This window comes from Monodelphis domestica, chromosome 4 (genome assembly GCF_027887165.1).
Source record: "Monodelphis domestica isolate mMonDom1 chromosome 4, mMonDom1.pri, whole genome shotgun sequence".
In the NCBI taxonomy this organism is placed as follows: domain Eukaryota; kingdom Metazoa; phylum Chordata; class Mammalia; order Didelphimorphia; family Didelphidae; genus Monodelphis; species Monodelphis domestica.
The window spans coordinates 137,087,354-137,111,351 of NC_077230.1; the positions used below are offsets into that span (position 1 = coordinate 137,087,354).

At 36.9% G+C, this 23,998-nt stretch overlaps 1 protein-coding gene across 1 annotated transcript in view; it reads right to left on the reverse strand.

Annotated features, from left to right (window-relative positions):
- Positions 1 to 3,410: 3,410 nt before the first annotated feature.
- The window catches only part of NXPH2 (neurexophilin 2), a 165,236-nt gene continuing 144,648 nt past the window's right edge, over positions 3,411 to 23,998 (reverse strand). Inside the window, exon 2 of the mRNA XM_007494114.3 lies at positions 3,411 to 6,289. Within this exon, the coding sequence (XP_007494176.1) occupies positions 5,546 to 6,289 (744 nt within the window). The 3' untranslated portion in view covers positions 3,411 to 5,545. The remainder of the gene's footprint in view (positions 6,290 to 23,998) is intronic.

Genomic DNA, 23,998 nt, shown 5'->3' on the forward strand with positions numbered 1-23,998 from the left:
ATCCTTCTCAGTGCCTTCTTTTATAGGGAGAAAAATCCAGATTCTCAGATTGGTATCAACTAAACAGAGCAAGGTGTACCACTCCCCCAACTCCAGATACCTCCTGTTCTGTCCTTCTTCTCTTCCTTCCTCCATTTTTTCTTTTTGTTTTGTTTTGTTTTATCCCTTACTTTTTATCTTAGAATCAATACTGGGTATTGGTTTCAAGGGAGAAGAATGATAAGGGCCAGGCAATGGAGGTTAAGTGAATTGCCCAGGGTCATTACTGTTTCTTTTTGTATGTTGTTAGAATGTAAGTTTATTCAGGGCAAAGACTTTCTTTTTCTGTTTTAAAAAATTGTATACTCAGTCCTTAGCATAGTATGGTATACATTGTAGATGCTCAATTAATGTTTATTGGATATATGTCTACATATATAGAGAGTATCTAGTCTAAACTCTTCATTTATTAGATCCAATCCACTAAACATTTATTAAATTCCTACTATGTAGTGAGTAATATCCCTAATGGACCCTAGGCCTGGATTCAGATCCTCTGATGATAATATCAATAAATTATCATTCTCATGACATCTTGTTGCCCTGTTCTAGGCTAGTAAGTCATATTTAAAAGGCCAGTGATGCAGATTTGAACATTTATTCAATGAATTATATAAACTGTCCTTTAGCTTAGACAAAAACTTATTTTCCAGCAATGGCCACCATTTACTTTGCAGTTAGTAGTCCTAAAATTTTATTGTATTTTAATTCTTCACTTTTATAGAATTTCCTAGTGTGAATTTTAAAACTATTCCACCCTAATCAGACTGTACTTTAGAAGATCTGATTTAGCTCTTTCCTGATCAATAACAATAGAGATACTTGGACTAACAGAATCAGGTCTTGGGAACCCTGCATTTCTCCATCCTCTTTAGTTTAACAAGATTAGGAAGGTCTGCACAAAACTCAAGATTTAATTATCTGAGGAAATGGCCTTCAACAGACATGTGCAGAAAAAGTGGACAGACCCCTGGGCTGTCCTAAATCAAGCTAAACTATTATTGGTACAGATGAGACACAGGAAAGTAACATAAAACCATCTATATAAGGCACATCACTTCCTCTCTCTTGCTCTTTTCCTGGAGAGGCGACTCTGGCTGGCAGCGTGCTAGGTGTTCCGACATCTTGGAGTGGTGGCAGTTATTTTGTCTGGGTTTGGTGGTGAGTTTGCCCTGGAGCTGTTTCAGGTTTGGGCATCTTGGCTTAGCCTTTCTTTTTGGAGTTCAGACTGACTCTTTCCTCCTTCACACTCCAAACCCTTATCTCCTAATCTTCCCGCTTGATGCTAGCTGGGTGGGGGAGGAAGGGAGGTGGGGGGGGGGGAAGGTGGAAACCTACTCCTTTACTTCTTCCTTCTCCTTAATCTCCTCTACTATTAATTAAATCACCATAAAATTTCCAGCTGACTTGGGTGTTTCATTTAGGATTTTATAAATAAAATCCTTGGCGTCCAAAATAATTATTACATTTAGTCTCAATCATAATTTTAACCTTTACACTAGACCTCTGGATCTTTCAATAATGAAATTTAAAATTACTTCACTTCTTAATTAAAACAACAACAGTCATATGTAGTGGGACAGGAGTAGAGGAGTCGGTTTTCTCCCCAACTCAGTTGATATAATCACAGAAAGTAAGGAATAGAAGAAAGTATTAATATAGTAGATGAAATCCAAAGATACTTTGCCTCTACACCCTGTTATCCTCTTACAATATATAAAAATGTTTTCTGATGAAGTTGGAAGGTCAACTTGTCATTGGTTGGCCAATCTTTCCCTCAGGGTCCATGGCATCTTATAGTGGAGCTACTTGTCCAGGGGAAGACAATAAATGCCAATATGGAGTTGGAGTGATGTAGAGGGTCAGGCATAGTAAGCATCTTAAAGGAGTCTCATCTCTGGCAGAGGAGAAGGGGTCCTATTAGATTTTCAAGGGAGAACTAGAGCTGGCAAGTTAGAGTCAAGCTGTAGAAAGGAGCAGACCCAAGAAGTCCAGTTGTACAACATGCCTAGCAAAGAAGCTTTATTTATGGGTGAGGAGCAGTTTGAAGATACCATGAGAATCAGAAGAATATAGTGTTTCTACAGTGCTGGAGATATGGGTTGCTTTGACTGTATGTGTTCCCTACATGTGTACTTCATTACTAGTGAACCTTATGTTTGTGTCTACTCTTCCCCTTGATTTTATATATTTGAGGCAGAATGGGTCACAGTTTTAAGGAGGGAATATTTAGTAACTATCATTCTTACTATGCTATCTTTGTAAATACCTCTACTTGGCTCTAATCATATCTGTTGACTGATTATCAAAGATAGGAACATCTGTGGGGGGGTCATTGACTGTAGTTTTAGAAATGTGGACCCATGGATAGTACTTGTCCTCAGAACCAAGAATGGTCCTAACACCTTGGTGACCTAATCTCGTATCTGTAAGAAATGAGCCAGGGAAATACACCAAAAGGGAAAGCTAGCTAGATAAAAAAATAACACCCATCAAAAATAGATGAAACAATTTTAAAAGTCTGAAGGGTTGAACATTCTAACATATCCATACTTGCTTTGGCTTCTGGATTTCATTTTAATATCAGTGTATTAAAAAAAAAAGATTCTAGAAAATTTATTATCTACCTTTGGATTTTTCCTGGTGTAGGGTGAAATTATATAGAATAAAGTTAGTATGCAGGTCTTATTTGTGTTTTTTTTTTCCTTTTTGGCTATCAGCTTTGATTTGTCTTGTTTGGTAAATTCAGTTCCCAGAACGATTGAATATTCTAGTGTTGGTTTGGCCTGTTTCTCTTGGGCTTTCTTTGTTCTTTTTGCCATTGGTGTGTTAGTTGGGTTCTTATCTTAAGAAACACATGTGTGTTTTTCTTTATGTTTCTGAACAATTTGTGAATGGCTGCAAAAAACTGGTTTACAAAATGGCTTTTGCCTCAACTGCAGTGCTGTAAGCCAATAATGGCTTTGTAATAATTTAATGCATTTGAGTGTTTTAAAGAAACCTAATTATATCATGCCAAGTACTCTGGCTGAAAATTATCAGGTCTTAAAAGGAAGCTATGATTTAGTATATTTGTGGCATATATTCTATTCAATTCTAAAATACATCTATAGGAATGCATTTTTTCCCAGGCTGTATATTCTTCTATTCAGCTAAAACATAAGTGGTATAAAATGTGATTGGCTTATTTCCTTGCCTAGAAACAATGCTGCTCAAGGTTCTAAATCACCTACTCTTGAAATTTTGTTTTATCTTCTGCTACTTTAGTATCACCATTTCTGTAATGTAGTATAAGGGGAGGAAAAAGAGTCGATCAACATTCCTGGGGTGGAAAGGTGAGTCTTTAAAAATAAGCATGCTGTGGTCAAGTGACAGATTTAGCAAATTGTCTTTATTTACATATAAATGTGTACACATAACTATATGTACACAGGAAAGTCTAAGTATATATATACATATATGTTTCCACATACTGTACAATATATATGCATTTTAAATTGCTTATAGAGGAAAGTAAAAAGACATATTATTTAAATCATCACCTACACAATATTACAAAGAGCCCAACAAACTCAGAATAGAGCAATATATTCTAGCCTGTATTACCATATACCACTAAGCCCAATACAACATATACAAAACAGAACACTGTGTATAAAGCAGCAGCAAAAGATAAGAAATGGAAAATTCAGTTTTATGACAGTACTAATCGGGTTTTATGGCTAGTAAGGTAAGAACATTTTGTTTGTTAGAATGCCTCTTCCTCTTTTCTTCTCCGAACCCCACATGAAGGAAAAAGAAAGGAAGGAAGGAAGCAAGGAAAGAAGGAGCAACACAAAGGAAGAAAGTGAAAAGAAAGAAGGAAGGAAGGGAATAAATTAGGGAGGAAAGAAAGGAGGGAGGGAAGGAGGGAGAAAGAAAGAGCAAATATCTCATTATTAATCCTGAATTTTGGATGAAACCTTTTTTTCACAAACAGAATATCTTAGAAATTTTACAGAGCAAGAGGAGAAATGGGTGATCAATAGTCCAGAAAGCCACTCATTTAAGGGATCTCTAATCAACAGAGATTTTCAAACAGCTTGTCCTCCTTGATTGAGTCAGTGATGGTCCCATTTTATACTGTTAGAGATTAATTTTATCACCTTAGAAAAACAACAAGGTTATAGACACTGCACTGGACTGTAAAGAAATACCATAGTAATTTCTGAGTAGACTAGAAATTCTGGTTGATAACCAGGTATCTTGGTTGTCAATACAGCAACATTTTAACATTAACAACTTTTAATTTCCATTGGGCCTCCCTTTCAGTCCAAAAATAAATAAAATCCAAGAATAATTTTGGAAGACAACAAATATTAGGACTCTAGAGTCTTCAATTTTCTCCCTATGTCTTTCATTCCAACGATGCTTCTTTGTCTCTCTGTCTCTCTCTATCTCAAATCCTATGAGCAAATTAACAAAATGTAGTTGTTTGCCATGGGTGGATCATGCTCAGTTATTTATTTTAAGTTTTGATAATCTCAGCAGGGTAACAATGATTTTAAAAAATGGATCTTTCTTATTTTTAATATGGATTCCATAGTATCTCTTCTAATACCAAAGCAAAATACAAATAGAATTATAGATAAAGATGGAAGGGACCTAAGAGGTCATCTAGTTCAACCTCCTCATTTTGCAGATGAGGAAACTGAGTTCTAAAAATATTAAGTGACTTGCCCAAGAAGTAGTCAGTGGCAAAGCCAGAATTTGAACCTTGTTCATCAGTTTCTAAACCCAGTGCCTTCCTTCCCCATTTTCTTCACATTGTTATTAATCAAATGGAAATGTGTTACAAACATGGGGACCATAATAAAGATAAAAGCAGGAAAAACCTCCAAACCATATGAATTCAACATTCCACATCTACTTCAAATAATGTATATTCATTCTTCTGTGGCACTGCCTCTTCCTTTAAATGCTAGTTAAACAATTTTTACCCTTTGTAAGGCAACCACAAAAAGTGGTACTACATAGGGGTGAAAACCAGAAAAACATGGAAAAAATAAGTTGGTATTAGAAACATGGTTCTTCTGTCCAATGCAGGTTTTTTTTTTCAGCTGTTTCAATGTACCTGCTATATTTTTAAAAGCAGAAGTCTAATATACATCTGAAAGGTAGACTCGTTTTCAAGAGGAGTGTTTCTCACATGCCAAATTGTGTCCTTTTTTGTTTCATGTTGCTCTCATCTGATAACTCCCTTAGAAAAAACAGCAAGATTTCCAGACTATCATCTTAAATGAAAGCAACTATTACATAAACAGTTTGACTCTGTAGGTTACTTATAACACAGCACAAACACAGCCACAAACTTGAAGACTTTTTTTTTTTTTAATCATTTTAAAACCTGATAAGGAAGCAAGGTCCACGGCCTCAAACAAAAGGAATTCTTTAACTTGAGGAGCTGAACTCCATTCTCTGTTATTCCAGTCACAAACGTCCCCCAATCCTGCCATCTCATAAAGATTCAGCCAGAGGATAAATATGGAGTCTCACTATGGTAATTGTAGTCAGGACAGACCTTTTGCACAAGTTTGTAATCAACACTGTAAAAGGCAATGTAAATGCAAATAACCTTAAAAGGTTTGGAGCACAACCAAGAGACATGACTCTGAGTCTGCTCCTGGTAGCAGATCTTCGAAGGGTCAAAGTTGCACAATGCAGTCTTCTTCGCCCGGTCTGTTTTTTCATATTCAATGCGGCAATTGAAAGATTTGGACTCCTTGGTCTCTAGTGTGGACTGGGGGGAGACTTCAAATTCTACCACTTTGGATGGTGGTACCAGGCTCACTGAGACATTACCCAGACCCGTGGAGTTATGTCGGAAATAAACACTAAAGGTTCCATTGCCGTGGTCGACAATTTTCCCCGTGATGAGAAGGTTGAGTTTCACAGTCTTGATGTTTGAATGGAAATCTCCCCATCCAAACATTTTCTTAAATTTCCCCGTTTTTACTATTGGCCTACGCTTAGTTCTTGCCAATGGCTCCTGCACTTCCGTGATGTTGGACAACCAATCCCAAAAGTTTTCTATGCTGTCTGCATATGACATCTGACCGGGCTTTGACACTGGAGACTGTTTAACAAACAGGCGTAAAGGATTGATGATCCTTGAGTGGACCTCGTTATCGACCAGTGTGTCTGCAGCATCTTTGTCTTCCCAATCCAGTCCCTCTGAGGCATGTGCTATTTTTTTACTGTCACAAAATAGCTGTTTGAAGAGAAAAAAAGAGAGAGAGGAATATCAGGTTGGTCTTTGAGCTCATGAGTGTTGAAGTTAAAATACCTGAAGCATAAAAGAGAAATGGTTTCTCTGTTACTTAAAGGGCAGCTAAATAGATTTCACACTCACAGCTGGTTTTCACCAATGTAATAAGACAAGCATTATTTCAAGCCATATAGACCTGGTAGTGCATAGAAATTAAAATGATGTCTTGAACTGGTAAAAAGAAAAAACTCAGAAAATCATTTTAACAAATTGACACAATTTTTGCTCCTGTTTCCCTAATAATTCCAATTCTGATCTTTTCCCAGATACAAAGATAGGCATCATTGGGACTTAACTTGTTTACAAGTAGTTGTTTAACCTAATTGAAATTCCATCATCAGATTTGTTGAGGGAGAAGAAAAGACTTCCTGGAAGTCTTGTGGGTTTATGAAGATTATCTGATTTAGAGAAATTGTAAATCTCTTAAAATATTTTTCTCAAATTAAAAAACTTCTCCCTGCCCCAACCTTTTTTCTTTTGAATCTAGGTTTCATCATTGTGAAGAAATCATAGGATCATAAACTGAGAGCTTGATGGGACCTTAGAGGTCACTAGCCCAATCTTCTCATTTTACAAATGGGGAAATTGAGTTCCAAAAGGGCTAAATGAATTCCTACAATATCATACAAGAATTAAGCATCAGAGATAGAATTCCTATCCTCTCTCCCCCCCCCCCTTTTTTTACCTTTACTTTATGTCTTAGGAAACAACTCTAAGACAGAAGGGAAGGATTAAACAAATGGAGTTAAGTGACGTCTCCATGGTCATGTAGTTAGGAAGTGTCTGAGGCAAGATATGAACTAGGTCCTCCCAAATCTAGGTCTGGCTCTGTATTCACTGTGCCATCTAGATTTCCCTGGAGACAGGATTTTAACCCATGTTCTCTAATTCCAAATCTAGGCCTCTTCCCCTGAACCACAATAGCTCTGCGGTATGGAATTCTAGGGTGGAAACTTTCTATTTATGTATAACAACAATTGGATGTAATTTGTAATCTAAGAGAGTTATGTTTGGCATTGAGAGAACAAGGGACATGTTCAGAGTCATAGATAACATGTGTCTGAAGAAGAATTTGAACTCATTTTTTCTTGACTCCATGACTAGCCATCAAACCATTATACCAAATTGATTCTTGGCTGATTATTTAGAGGTCTAGTTTTGTTCAAAGGCTTATGCCATGCACTTTTATACATGTTGGAAAATTCCACCTCATGTACAGTATACTACATGCTTTACTTTTAAACTCCAGAATTATGAAGGAACATTTGACTATATCTTATCATACATAAGTATTTTGCAAATAGAATCATATTCTTTCCTCTTGTTTAATTCTGAACTTAAACAACAAAGAAAATATATATTTTCATAAACAGATTAGAACCAACAAAGAGAATTTTCTATGACATTTCAGATCTCTATTATTTGCAGCTTGCTTTTCTTTTAAGTATAATAAACTTAATCTGTTGTTTAAGTATAATAAATTCAACCAATTCACTAATAATTCATTTTCAAAAGTGTCTTCGTTTTCCATCTGATTCTGGCCTTCCTCTGTTCTCTTCTTTGCATTTTAATAATCTCAATCATGCTCTCTTTCTCCCTCCCTCTCTCCCTCCCTTTCCCTTCCTCTCTCTCCCTCTTCCTTTCTTTCTCTCTCTTTCTTGCTCTCTCTCTCTCTCTCTCTCTCTCTCTCTCTCTCTCTCTCTCTCTCTCTCTCTCTCTCTCTTTCCCTTGCCCCTTTCCTCATACTGGGGTGGGGAGAAAAAGAAACATAGAAGCGCTTTATTTCTATAGAAGTATGATATCCATAGTAATCCTTACCAATTCCAAAATGCTAGATTTCATAGAATAAACAGAGAAGCATAGATTTTTTTTCCTCTTATAATTCACACTGCAAAACAGGAAGTGGAATAATTTGGTTACTTTCTTATATACTTTTAGTGACTTCTAAGTTTCTAACTTACTTCTAAAATTAAAATTAAAAAATAATTAAAGAATCTTGAGCAGAATCACTGCATCCCAAACTGTTGCCTGTTGTGAATATTTTTGGTTGAGTTATAAGCTCTGGAAAATAGATGTTTCTAATGGAAATACTGATAGATGCTTATCTCTAATGGTACAATCTACTCTGTTGCAATGATTCTGTGGAAAACTGTCAGTATGATGGAAAGGATGTGGAGCATAGATGTGGGAAGAAGTAACATTGTATTGATATATTATTTCTGAAACCTTTTCAACCTTGGGGAAGCACGAGGTAAGATTTTTTAATATCTGAATACACAGAGGTAATTGCTTTGAATCAAGTTTTACAAAGAACACATATATTTGAACTTCCATATAATCTTTTTTCACAATAGGTCAGAATTGGCATAAGGCAGGGCATCTAGGTGGTGCATTGGATAGAGCGCCAGTCATGGAGTCAAGAAGACATCATCCTGAGTTCAACACTGGCCTCAGTACCTGTGTATCTCTGAGCAAGTCATTTAACCCTCTTTATTTGTGTCCTCATCTCTAAAATGAACTGAAGAAGGAAATGGCAATCTACAGCACTGTCTTTGTCAAGTAAACAACAAAAGGGGTCACAAAGAATCAGGCATGACTAAAACAACAAAAACAACAACCACTGCCAAAACCAAAACAATTGAAAAGGGCTATCTTTAATCTATCCAAAGAAAATTGTTTTTTAAAGTACTTAAATTGCATTATTGTAGGATGGCTTCAGCTAAAAGACAGCCCCAAATCAAGACTTCAGAATGTACCCCAAACCAAGCCCCAATGAATCCTTTAGGCTAGGAAGAAATAAAATTTCAGAGAGGTGTGGGATTAATTTACCTCCCATCAATTTCACTTTTTGTTGGTAATTAAAATCTGAATATTTTCTCTTCTTTCATTTAAAGAGCCTTTTTTCCAAAATTTTGGATACTGTATTAGGATCTCAATTTTGAGCTTGAAGTAGGGTAGCCATATTTAATCATCCAGTTTTGTTGATGGAAAGCACCCCAAGATAAAATTTTAACCCATCTCCCTTATCTCCACAGTTGTAAAATGATAGTCTTCATCATGCTGGGATAAACTAGAGACCATTTTGGCTCTTTCTGATATTAGGAGACTGAATTTTCCTGACCTTGAATGACTCTACAGAGTTTAGGATAATGGCTTCCGCTCTTTTCTTTGGGCCATGCTGAATTCTAGTTGAACTTAGACTGAATAGGAGAAATGTCCTTTCTCAATCCTCACAAAATGCCTGTAGTTTATAGCTAAATAAACCCTCTCTCCTTGAGAAAAAAAGTAAAGCAAAGCCTTGTATTTCATTGAGTTTATTTTTAGGAATAATGCATATACAATATCTATATATAGATACATATGTGTGGTTATGTTTGTATGTGTTTATATGTACTTATTATATACATGTCTTGTCACATATGTATGCATTTGTGTGTAGGAGTATCTTTCTATCTACCAAGGGAAACTAGGAGTGTGATTTGATCAAAGTAGGGAGCTCTTAAGAAAGGAACATCCTAAGAAAGGATCATTGGTCATACAGTTGTATGTCAGAGGCAGAGCTTGAATCCCAAACTTCTTGTCTCTTAGGACAGCTCCCTCTTCACTATGCTGCACCATGTCTTAATATTCTTTCTGAAACTTTTACCATTCTCTTTTTATATGATCCAAAGTAGTGTTGGTTTTTGTTCTTCTCAAATATGGAATCAGAAACTTTAGAAGGGAAGGAGATCATGATGAATATCTTGTCTGAGTCTCATGTCATAGATATAGAGAAGATAAGTGACTCCTTTAAAGTCACCAAAATAGTAAGTGGCAGAACAAGGATTAGAACCCAGCTTTTCTGAGTTCAAAACATGTGAAGTCCTTCCACTTTATTCTGTACTTTCATTTGTTGCTTAGTTCATTTCTTCTCATTTCTGGGCATAATCACTGAAAATTCTTGGGTTTTAAGGTTTTGCCTGTCTCTTTCCCATTAAGTACTTGTCATTCAGATGCCTTAATTTGGCAGTCTGTATGCTTTCAGGCTGAAGTAGTTTCCTGGTCCTCCACTGATGGTGGTTACATTTTTTACTAAGCAAAAGACTGATCATGTGTGTCTACATCCATCTTCATGTTATTTAGAATTATTATACATATTGTAATGATCATGAAATACAGTGGCAGGCATGACTTGGTTCTGCTTATTTAATTAGTATTTATAGCATTTTTATAGGATTTATAGGATATATTTATAGGATATTTACTTATTTAGTATTTAGATTTAGAAGGGACTTTGGTGACCATTCAATTTAAACATCTTTAAAAAACAGATGAGTGAGGAAACAGGTCAAGAGCAGTTGAATGATATATACAAGGCAATATAGATAGTAAATAAAAGAGTCAAGATTTGAACCTTGAGTCATTTCACTACAACTACAGAGATCTTTAAGCTTCTTTAAGAATCCATAATTTCATTATCATACCATTATTGCTACAAATCACAACACTTTTACTCCGTAACCTTAATAGGTGTTTGTTATAGCTGTAGGCCAAAATAATTCACAATGTGATGGCTACATGATGCTGAGGGAATATAATTTTATTCTGCACTAATATAACACAGCTTAAGAGATATAAGGCAAAAATTGCTAGCAAATAGTAGATTAAACAGGCAGAAAACTATGACTTCGTTGACATTGGTAGAGATGGCATTCTGTAGCTATTTGTGCAACAGCTTCTACTAAATGTTTTTGGCCTCATTAATCACCTCCAAAAAACTTCTGAGGGTATGGTTGCTTGAGACACAAATATTCTTTCTGTTCTTATTGCTGTCCCTCATGGTCTACAGAATAATTGAATGAGGGTTACACCCATCTTTTCTTCTTTATTTATCCTTTAATATATTTGTTGCTGCATTATTATTGCCTTAAATTCAGAAACACACACACACATCCATTCTTACTAGCTTTATTACCATTTATATTCTCTGAAAGGGAGGTTGATGCTCCTTTGCTATTTTGCCTCTTTATTTACTTTTAAACTCAAATCTCAGGCATTTAAAAACCATTATCATCACCACTCCTATACTAACAGGTCTCTCCTTTTTTCTTTTGAAACTTTCTTTCCCCCCACACATAAAACAATCCAGCTTGTTATCAGTGCCAGCATCAAGTTCTTTTTTTCTTTTCAACCCTTTGTTATCACATTCTCCCTTTTGCTTTTCCTCCTTTATCTTTTCCTTGATGTAGTACCCTGCTTGGTTTTAGTTCCTCACTGCCATTGTTTTTAACCTATAAATCTTGAAGCCATTATTCATGAAGCTATAGGGGATATTTCTGGCTCCGAACTTACCCATTACTAATTGATGTGGTGGTAACAGAGGTTTCTGACCTTGCAGGATATAACCTGACACAAGTTGGCACATTTTATAATATATGACAGATCCCACAAGATAATGAGGAACTTTAGAAGATTTTCCAAAACCTTCTGTTTTATCACAATTGGGTTATTAAATAAAATAAAGGGTAGTTTGAGGCTTCTTTAAGGGACATCTATTTGGATTAGTACATATGGTAACAATATTTAAACTCCATAAGCATAAGAAAATATGGGGGTACAAAATTTTAATTTACTGGAAAAAATAGGGGGTGGTTCTTTTCTTAGTAAATGAGTTTTCCCCATTTTGCAAATATGTATTTTCTCAAATAACTTTAACATATAATTTGATTCACAAAGATTCAACTTACAATTCTTTAAGTACACATCTGTTGGGTAAAACAAAGTTCATCTATCTATACAGTTGGTGTAGGAGCTCCAACCTTATTATAAGCAGGCTTTACTAACAGTACAGAGATGCAATTTTCTCTCTCTTCCAAAGTAAAAATCTATAAGGATTGAATTGTTGTCTTCTGACCTCTACCCCATGCCATTGAGTTTCAGAAGGCTGATCCTGGGAATGCTTTCATTCCCCAAGAAGCAAGAAAAGTCAGTTAACTTGACCAAATTGTAAATTTGACAAAGTCTGGGTCCTTGTTCTTTTTCAGGAGGCCATATACGAGCCTGGTTAATGGTAGTAAGTTAGGTGGTAGTGTGGATAGAATGCTGGGCTTGGAGTCAGGAAGACCTGGGTTTATATCTGTCCTCAGATACTTACTAGCTGTGTGTCCCTGAACAAGTCACTTAAGTATGTTTGCTTCAGTTTCCTCATCTACAAGATGATCTGGAGAAGGAAATGGTAAACCATTCTAATATCTTTGCCAAGAAAACCCCAATTAGAGTCATTAAAAGTCAGGCGTGACTGAAATGGCTGGAGAACATGTTTTCACATAAAAGGTATCTTTAGAAGGGACCATATGTATTAGTGGCCATTTCCCCCCAATCATCCAGAATGATGAAGAGCCCTATTGGAGATATAGATACCAATTAAAATATGACTAGATTTGCATTTGCTTCAGTGAGCCCACTACTACTCAATTCCTCCTCCCCCAACTTATCTTCTAATTGATACAGTTTAGCACTTCCCTTCCCTATTGCCCTGAATTACACTGATAGCCTTAGTGTAAAAACACACAAAAATAAAAACAATAAGGGGACACTTCCTAGCTAAAAGCATAACTTCCTTTTAGCTAAAAGCATGACCTTCATAGAATTATCAATAAAGAGCTGGAAAAGATTTTAGAGGTTATATGACCAAACCTTTCAATTTTTAAAAAAATACTTACTTCCATCTTGGAATCAATATTAAGTATTAGTTACAAGGTAGAAGAGTGGTAAGGGCTAGACAATGGGGGTTAAATGACTTGCCCAGGGTCACACAGCTAGGAAGTGTCTGAAGCCAGATTTGAACCTAGGACCTCCAGTCTCTAGGCCTGGCTCTCTAACCACTGCCCCTGAAGCCTCTCATTTTTACAGGCTAATGATTAGCACCAGGTCACAAAGAAATGATCAGAGCAGATATTCAAAGCCAGAACTCCAAATCTAAAACCAGTACCTTTTCTTCTTGTTGGGCTTTCAGAATGATGCAAATCCTTAAGGTCTTCTTTGAACCTTTGGTGAGGCAATGGAGGACAACCTCAGGTCTAGACACCCACATGTGCACATCTGACTGGGGATTGCTGTCGCTTCCCCAGTGATCTTCCCCACTGCCTCCCCAGGTTACGGGGATGCTAAACATCCTCTCAGTATCATCTCAAATGCTATTTAACCATCAAGTGACTCGCTTAGTGGCAGATGTTAAGCTAACGAGTGCATGAGCCTCCTCCTTCTCAGCCCTAGGCTTTCCATGGATAGCCCCAGATATTTTTTCAGGGCTCTGGTTCTACAGGATTCTGAGCCATACCCAGAGCTCAAGAGAAATGAGGCAGAGGTGAGACGGGCCCTAAAATGCTTTGGGAAACTTTTGTTCCAACCTCCTATATGAGTCAGCAAAAGATAGTATAAAGGGTCCAGCAGGCACCCTCTTGCTCAAACAGGCATTTCTATGACATGACCTGCAAGCAGACGACTGTAGGTGGTTCCAAACCCGTTGGCAAACTACTCTGACCAAGGCAAGATCATTCGATTTTATCTACAAAATATATGGCTGTATCTCCTGGGTAACTTCTGTGCTTCTCCAGGCTCTTCATGCTAATTTCAGTATCACTGCTCTCTTTTGTCCCATGCATTACAATAATAATGCAAAAAAACATTCAGCTGCTGGAACAAAAACCTGAGTTTGAAAAAGGGGTGGGGGTAGGGGAAAGAGGAATTGCTATGCTTTATCTGTTTGAACATTCCATGATTTCAACACATTTATCAAAGCTTAAGTAATTTACGTCTTGGCAGGGTGTATCAATTTCACAAAGCACACACATTAGCTAGATATAATGATATCATATTAGCTTTTTCTGTATCTCACAGTAGAGCTTGAAAAGATTAATAAAAGCTCAAACCTTCATCAATTAAATAAAGCAGGTGGGGGGAGAGGGGAGATGAATAAAATTGTATTCCTTTGCAGCTCCTTTGTTGTTAGAAAAGGATGACAGGTTCTAATCATTCATCATAACAAGCTGAAGTTGAACTTTACTGATAATTAAATGTGCTTTTTCCCAAAAGGCAGAGAAGCTGCAGTGAGTTTTATAGCAGCAGATGTGAAAGCTGTCAGGAATTCTGTAAAGAATTTAGGAACTAAAGATTATCTTCCTTTGAGAAAATTGCATCAGCAGTCATTTGAAAATTTCTGCTTGCTTTTATTTTATTTTTTATATTCTTACTTGGGCTATATGTTTTTGTCATCATAAACAAAGTCGAAATTGCATTTAAACCAGCAGTACTTTGCTTAGGATTGATTTTTGACATTCAGTACATCTCATGCACTTGAATTTATACAGCCATGGAGTAAGTCCTGAATAGCTTAGGATGACTAGAGTTTTTGAGGAAATCAGTCTATTATTTTGACCCTAAAGTCATTTAATTACGTAGGGGCATCCTGGTGTAATGGAATGAACACAGATCTGAATTGGAAGATCTGGGTCCCTAGGTAAGCTTTGCCACTGCCTATATGACCTTGGACAAATCATTTCAATTTTCTGGGCCTAATTTTCTCATCTGTAAAATGAGAGAGTTGGTTCATTTCAGAAGAAATACAGTCCTCACAGCACTCCCCAGGGCAGCCCCAATTAGATTAAAATGCAATTGGAAAAATTTACAAAAATATATAAAGACATAGATAATATTAAAAATTTTCAAGTAAACCAATATGTAGCTTCTAGGGATCCCCATATATGGATTAATGGCCCCTATTTTTGTTTGATGTTGACACCACTGGTCTAGATGGCTTTTTAAGGGGCCTGATAGCTCTAATAGCCAAGATTCTATTTCTTATTAGAGATGGGAACTATTTTGTAGAAAATGGGACTTTCAAGTTTACTCTCATTTTATTATCAACACAGAGTCAGCAGAGACCTTGAAATTGGAAGAACGAAGTTTAACATCTTCTGTTACCATAGCTGAAGTATAGGGAAGTGCCTGTGGGTAATTCACTCAACCTCTCTGAATATCACTTTCTACATCTGAAAAAATGTCTCTACCGCACAAGATTTTTGTGAGACTCAAGTGAGCTAAATGGATATAAACTTTAAATTGCCATATGAATATCTTTTTTTATTTACTAGTTTAGGAGTCAATTTTCATATGTTCCCCTTGGTTAAGCTTTGAAGGGTATCCTTTGCAGACCTACAGGCATGACTAGAGAAGGTGGGGTTGGCAAAAGAATGATTGGAGTTTTTCCCAGGAGCCTTTCTCTGTCTCTATAGGTCAGCACCATATTTGTTTTGAGTCTTGGTTTCCTAGGGGCACTGAACAGTTAGACAATTTGCCTTAGGTGTCAGTGGTAGGATTTGAACCCAGGTCTCTCTGACAGCAAGGCCATCTCTCATTTCTTTTTTTACAGATGAGGAGTCCAAGGTTGCCCATATAGGAAGTATCAGAGCCAGGATCTAGCATGTTGACACCACATCCAGCATTCTGCACTATAACAGGCTATTATTGGACTTCTCTCAACAATCTTTTTAATTCCCTCCCCGCCCCCCCCAGTGGGGAAGAAGAGCAGCTATATAACACTGTCCTTGTAAATGATCAGTCATACACTTAAAGACCTTGATGGAATTCACTGTTCATCAATACCCTTCTTGGAACTAGATAATCCCAATTCCAACTTTTTCTATAGACCTCTAGGAAAACAGCCAAAAGGTCTAAAATTCTGACAAATATTCTTACTTCATGCAGATAAGGACATTTTAATAAACTGTTTCAGTTGAATTGGGTTGCTTGTAGCCTTTCCAAGGGTTTTTTTGGCCATTTTTGTCATGTAACTCAAGGAAGAAAAAGTATTCACACTGATTCCTTGAATCATTTACTTTCTGCCAAAGAAAGGCTAACCCTAATATATTCCTCCATATCTGTAGAATTATTTCAAGTTAGCAGAGGGCAGAAATTTCTTCAGGAAAATGATTGTTTTAAATGACTTTCATTTGGAGAAACTGATGAACAGATTGGCTAAGTGTCTTTAAGAGGAGGATTAAAGTTTCTAATTTAATCAAGGACAGTTTCTTCTGAATTTTAATCCTGAATTTGATAATACATGAACTTGGTCATGTGATTTAAGCTTGTTGGAACATAGTTTCCACCTCTGTCAAATGCAAGGATTGTACAAGATGATCCCCAGTGTACTTTCTAACTTTAATCTCTGATCAAATCTAAATCTATGTTGTCTACAAGGTGAAACTGTTCTTATCCCAATTGGGGAACTTAAATTTTTTTAAAACAAAAAAACAGTGGCCTCCCATGCTTTGCTCCAAATATTCTTAGCTTACTTGCTATTTTAATGTGATCTGGTCTTGATGTACTGAGTGAAAAATTTGGTATTGTGAATTTGTAATACAATAAATAAACATTTATTTATTTAAAAATCCTTTCTGTTTTAGGAATTATACTAAGAATCATTTCCAAGGCAGAAGTGTGTTAAGGGCTAGGCAATTAGGGTTAAATGACTTGCCCAAGGATCACAGCAGTAAGAAGTATCTGAGGTCATATTTGAACCTAGGATCTCCCACCTTCAGATCTAGCTCTCTATCCACTGAGCTATCTACCTGCCCAAAACATTTTTAATTTGAGTGTAGAACTCTATTCTAGGTACTAGAGGAGAGATAATGAAGTTTAGATAAAACATCTTCCCTGATTTAATTAAACTTACATGATTTAATAATTTTAAAAGGGACACAAATATTGACTCCGATGGGTGATACCATGTGATGAGCACATTAGAGAAAAAACATGGAGCCAACTGGGACCTTAACAGTAAAGTCAGAGAGGGCTTCATGGAAGAGACTTTGTAGGCTTAGGGAAAAATGAGAGAGGCAGAGAAATGAATTCCCAAGTCTCAGAGTTGGAAAGGACTTCAGAAGCTAGTTAATTCACTTATACTTGAGTCTGAATCTCTCTTCAATAGAGCTGACAACTGATTACCCAGATTTTCCTTGAAGATCTCTGGTGAGGAGGTACCCTTTCCTCTCTGAGATGGCCCATCCTACTTTTAAGCTCTAATTGTTAAGATGCTTTTTTGTACTTTTGTTCTGGAGGTGCTATTTGTTTCAATTTGTAATCCCATTTGGGGTTTTCTTGGCAAAGATATTAGAGTAATTTCTTTTTCCAGCTCATTTTACACATGAAAAAGTTGAGGCAAATAGGATCAAATGATTTGTCCAGAGTGACGCTTAGGCTAGATTTGAACTCAGAAGGAGGAATCTTCTTGAGTCCAAGTCTGATGTTCTATCACTACACCACCTACCTGCCACTAGAGTGATAGCCTTGAGTATAAAGAGTAAGAAACAGATGTGCAACAAATTGAAGAGTTAGGGTTGAAAAAACTTTGAAATTGAGTTGAGATAGAAGGTGAGCTGTAACAAAATGCCTGGCACATAGTTAGAGTTGTTCCCTTCCTCTTTATCCTTAGTCCCACTGATAGAGTGAAATCAGAAAGAACAAGGTTAAAGGGAAAGATAACAAGGTAGATTATAGACATGTCAAGCATAAGGCATGAACAAGAGCTGATGTTTTGCAGGTAATTGGAGACATGGATCTAGAACACAGAAGAGAAGTCATAGCTGGAGATATAGATCTTGGAATCATCTGTTTAGGGATAGCCTTCTCTACCCTCCAGTCAATCTGATATAGTGCTAGGTCCCACCCAGGTGACAGGATAACTTAGGACAAAGAAAGCCCAACTACATTGAGGGAGGGATGTTTAGGTAATTCAAGAACTCGTATAAAACCCAGAGAAACTCAATCATGATCATTCAGTTGTATCTTTTAGTCCTTTTCTTGATTATCAAGATAATATGAGACTGCCATTCACTTCTGATGATGGGAAATGGGCTTGAGATTCCCTTTCTGAGAATTCAAGGTGTTTGTGGGAAGATGAACTATCTATGAAACTCTAAGCTTTATTCTGCTTTACAGAGTCAGGAGCTGAGTATTTCTCAGCAGAAGTCTTTTATTTTGAACTTCACTAAGCAAAGGTGTGAAATTCTATATATGATTGTCTTAGGGACTTTCTGAATGCTAGCTTCCTAACCAAATCCTCACCCCCACTCCAGCCTATCTCAGTTTCTTCATATCAGTCCACCTACCATTATAATCTACAGGTTGTTGCTACTCCCTTCCCATAGCTATACAAGAGTTTAGAGGACATGTAGTCCAACCCCCTCATTTTATAGATCAAGAAAATAAGGCTCAGGGAGATTGAGATACCTTCCCAAGGTTACACAGGTCTGAACAAAGGTCAATTGAAAGAACTAATTTTACTCCCACCATACCATTATATCCTATCCTGTGCCCCCTGCTCCTATATTACTGGCTAAATTGTAGAATAAGGAAGCCAAAGAAAATATCTTGGATAGACCCAAATCACACATGGAGATAGCCATTCACTCTCTCTACATTACATGTAGTAGGCACTTAATGGATTTTTGCAGAATTGAAGAGTGAATGTCTGTGATCAAACCTCCTCCACCCTTTCCCCTCTTTTGCTAGAGCTTTAAATCACATGAATGATGCTGCCCTCACATTTCACTTCGAAGTTACTGGACCAAGAAAAAGAGAGTACTGTATTATCTAAACCATCTTTTCAGATTTTAGGAAAGCATCTGCTGTGGGACTTTTCATGTACTGGATTTCAACATTAACAAGAAAAATTGTGGCAGCATTGAAGAAATGATGACATGAGCAGCTCCTGTGAAGTAAAACTGGTTGAGAAAGGAAGGAAGCTCAGCCAGGAAATAGGAAGAGGACTGAAGGCAGAATTGCTTTGATTAATTTGAAGATGGAGAATGTTTGTTGAGGCAGTTCTTTCGGAAGGAGGCTTACTCTGTGGGCAGAGAAGGGCATAGGTGAGGAAGACTAAGACTCTTGAGTTTCTTTTCAGATTTGAGAAGAGCCTTCACTGTTTCCCCTTTCTAATGGCCTTTTAATTCTAGCTGTTACTTTCTTCTTTGTTCTCAGAAGTGCAAATATATTTTACTAGATGAGAGCAGTGTTGCACCTGCTCTCTAAACCCAAGAGTGCAAGAGTCTCAGATTTTACCATTAAATCCTATCAGGAAAAAAATTCAACAATTCATCAAACATAGATTAAATACCATATGTAATATGCTTTCTAAGCCAATGAGGCTATGAAGACACACAATATATATTGGAGCTTGTAATAAAATAGCAGAAGAGAAATGTATACAAATAACTATACACAAATGTATACAAATAACTAAGACAGTGGGGAAAGATAGATAGATTAAGGCAAAGTGTTAGGAGAGCCCTGAGGAGAAAAAATTCATTTTCAGTTGGGGTTTCATAGGAAAAAAAACATTATGAAAAATTTGGCAACTGGAAGAGGGTCTCAAAAGAAGAGAGGAACTTCAACAAAAGATTCAGTTCAACATTTATTCAGCTTTGATTACAGACCTAGTAAGGCCTGGGGGATTCCGAGAAATTGCATTCCCTATATAAGGAAGGGATGGCAAAATGCGCAAAGATAGGAGAGAGAAGGACTGAAATGGGAATAGAGGAGTCCAGTTAGCATCCAAGAATAAGTATGTGAATGACAGCAGCATGAGAGAAGGCTGTAGTTTGTATTCAGGTCTTCAAGGTCTTGGATGCCAAGAGCAGTTTATACTTTAGTCCAGTGGCAAGAAAAACTGCACAAAATAATGGCTAGAGAGGCAGCCTTGGGGTCAGGAAGACCTGAGTTCAAGCCTATTTTTTGACTAATATTGACTTTGTCACTTAACTTTTTAGTGCCCTTGGCAATTTCCTCAGACTATAACTTTCAGAGAAATTATTGATCCCCCTTGGTGTAGGGTGTCCCTTCAGGTGTGTGGGGAGGGGAGAAGGGATACCATTCCCTATTCTAATCAATTTGCAGATCTAGTTCTTGAATAAGTGACATGAGCAGAGAATGTGTGGTGGTCCACAAAATCTTTCTGGCTTTCTAGACCTAACCTTCTTTGTAACAAGCTGCCTGAGCTCTAGACACCATAACCATTCCTGTCTCAACTCTCCACGTTTCTCTGTGCTATCAGGGGTAGGAAACGAATCAAATTCATTGCTGAGCTGCTTTGTTATGTGAAAAATGGGACCCAGACACTTCCATACAGATTTAAGAGGAGTGACAAAAGCAAGTTATGAAGGCAATATCTTTCAAGATTCCTTTACCTTGAGACGCCTGAAGTTTGTTGGTCTCTAGACCTTTTAGGACTTCACACTGCTGATTGAGAAATGATAGTAGACTTTAGACTCCAGAGAGTAGCAGTGATATTCATTCTTTTATTCCCTTTTCATAAATACATGTAGGTGCATATATGCATATTTTAAATAATAGCCACTAGCTAACATTTATATAACACGGTGTATTTACTACATGCCAGGCACTGTCCAAAATGCTTTATTTCATTTGACCTTCACAATAGCCTTGGGAAGAAGGAGCTATTACCCCCATTTTAAAGATGAAGAAACTGAAGCAAACAGAGGGGAAATGACTTGCCCAGAGTTACACAATTAGTAAGTCTCTGGGGCCAAATTTGAACTTAGGTCTTCTGACTTCAGGTTCAGTACTCTCTTCAGTGTGCCACTTTTATCCTAAATGTATACATATCTGTATCTTTATATATATTGTACACATATGCATATATATTTAATTAACATACATGTATATACTTACATGTACAAACACAACTATACACACACACAAACATATACATAATGCTATCTTTGGTTTTCTTTAGCCTTTTTAGCTTATTCTTTTTTTAGTATTGGTTCCAAGGCAGAAGAATGGTTAAGGACTAGGCAATTGGGACTAAGTGACTTGCCCATGGTCACACAGCTAGGAAGTGTCTGAATTCAGATTTGAACCCAGAACCTCATATCTCTGGATCTGGCTCTCTCTCCACTATGCCACCTAGCTCAATCCTCACCCCTCCTCCCCCAGAATGGCACCAGGAACACCATTCTTATAGGACCATGCCATGATTCTATATTTATGCCCTTTTACTTTTCTTTGACTCTATATTTTGCACACCTTTAACATTTTTAACTAGTCAATAAGCTCCTTTTACATCCATATTTGTTCTTTTAGACAAGTCCTCACATCCCTCCTCATTGGAATTATCTCGTTTTTATTTCTTTTAGAATTTCATTTTTGAAGTCTCCTTATCCATCCTGAACTGATGGAGTTTTAAGCTATCCAGAGCATGTCTGACTATGTGGGGTTTTCCTCGACTTCACTATCACAATGTCTTAGATTGCCTGGTGAGAGTCTTCTGAGGTTTCCATCATTTCTGTATCATCAACTTGTCCCTTTCGGAGGGGGAGAACCAGGATCAGATTGGCAGTTCTCCTTGTTTTGATGGATCAAAGTAGGAAGAGAGGCAAAGAATTTTCCATTTCCATTCCACATTTCCATTTCGAGATTCCTCCCTTTTGCCCATTTCTTTTCAGGTGGTCTCTTGTATGCAATGATGGTGACATCACTGTGATTTTTGTTTTTACTGATAGTCACTGCAGTGCTCTTCATAATGCCATACTATTCTAGTTTTTGTAATCTGAACATGGTTGTTTTTTTTAAATTATATTAATTAATTAGTTTGTTAAATTAGAATACCCTGTTAACTCCATATTCTCTTAAAGTCTTTCTCCAAATACCCTAACTCCAAATACCCTAACTTAGCTACTACCACCCTCCTTCTCCAAATACTTTGTATTTATTTTGTATATTCTCTAGTTCCTCCAAATCTTTAAGTAGGACCCAGTATGAAATTTAAAAAAAAAATAAACCCTTACCCTCTTTCCTACTATCAATTCTAAGACAGAAGAATAGCAAAAGCTAGGCAATCAAGGTTAAGTGACTTTCCTAGGGTCACACAGTTAGGAAGTGTCTGAGGTTCAATCTGAACCCAGGTCCTCCTGATGCCAGGTCTGGAGCTCTATCCACTATGCTACCTAGCTCTCCCTGCCCACCCCTATATGAAACTCTAAATAGACACCAAATCTAACTTAGTCTCAACAAGAATTCATTTTGCTCAGCCCTATAGTCTATATATGCCGAGATGTGATACTATAAGGACACAGGGCATTCCATCCATCCTTTAAGAATGTTATCTAGGGTTTGAATTTTCAATCATTTCCTTTTCTTCAATGACATTGACCCTCATCACCCCAAGAATTCCATATCATTACTCTATTTCGACAAACGACTTAGTGGAAATGTACCTGCAATCGAATGGGTGATTTTAAGCCAGGGTTTTCGTTTCTTTTATCTCCAGAAAGAGGGGGTTTGGCTGGGTGACCTCAAAGGTCCCTTCCCATTCTAAATGTATGTTCTTTCCCCAGTAAATAGCTTACCAATAATTTCTTTTAATCTTTTCATGTCGAAATGCTTTAAATGTATTTGGTGAGTTGCAGCTGTTTCACACTAATAAGGGGAAACTGTCTCATCTCTTTATTATGCCGTAGTGTTCTGATTAATGTGCTGGTGGTGTGATGTCTGGGGCCCAAGGCCAGGGAGCAGTGATGCATTAACCATTTGTTGCCCAGAAATTATGCTTAATTTTGCTTCACAAAAACAAGAAAGACATGCAATTAGATTTTGTGTTAATGTTATAGGTCCTGCACTATAGTCTATTACCTAACATTAGGGGTAAATGTCTAACATTAGCTTAAGGGGATGGCTCATAATACCCAATATAATTAAAAGCATGATAAGAATCCTTCAAGATTATAAGTTTGGAGCTGCAAAGGAGTCGAATTCATCTTGTCTGAATCTCTTATTTTACAGATGGGAAAATTAAGGTCCAGAGAATTTCAATGATTTGTCCAGGTTTATACAAATACTCGATAGAGTGCCAGGCCTGAAGTTAGGAAGACATCTGCTTGAGTTCAAATCTGGCCTTAGATATTTACTCACTGGGTGACCCTGGACAAGTCATGTAACTCTATTTGCTTCCGTTTCCTCATTTGTAAAATGAGCTGAGAAGGAAACAGCAAACCACTCCATTATCTTTGCCATGAAAATCCCAAATATAGCCATAAAGAGTCAGATACTACTGAAATGACTTAACAACAGTATAAATAGTAAGTGGCACAACTTGGAGTCAAATCGAAGTCTCTTGACTTCAAATCTCAAGGCAAGGTGATTTGCTTGGCTAAATCTTCAAAGCATAATCACACAAATGAAATCAGATCTATAATTAAAGTGTTTGTTTTCTACTAAAAAAACCCTTTTAATATTGTACATTTTAAGTTTCTTAAATTATTATGGTTTCTTACCCTATTGTCAACCACTAGCTACAACATTTAGATAATATCTTAAGAATCATAAAGTTCCCTGGTATATTGGCAGCATGTAGATGGCATTTTATGGTTTTATTAAGGCTTTACTGCTTGTCAAGTAACTTTAGATCCTTTGTTGAGTAAGGATTAAGAAGTAGTGTGGCTTGCTTCCTTCTCCTTCCTCACACACAACAGGAGATGTGAAATATATGAATACCCCAGCTGTCCCCAGTCATTTCCCTTGAGCTATGCTTGAATGTCTATTTGCATAATCAATTACATGACTCTTGATAATTTTTTCATCTGTCTCTCCATTTCC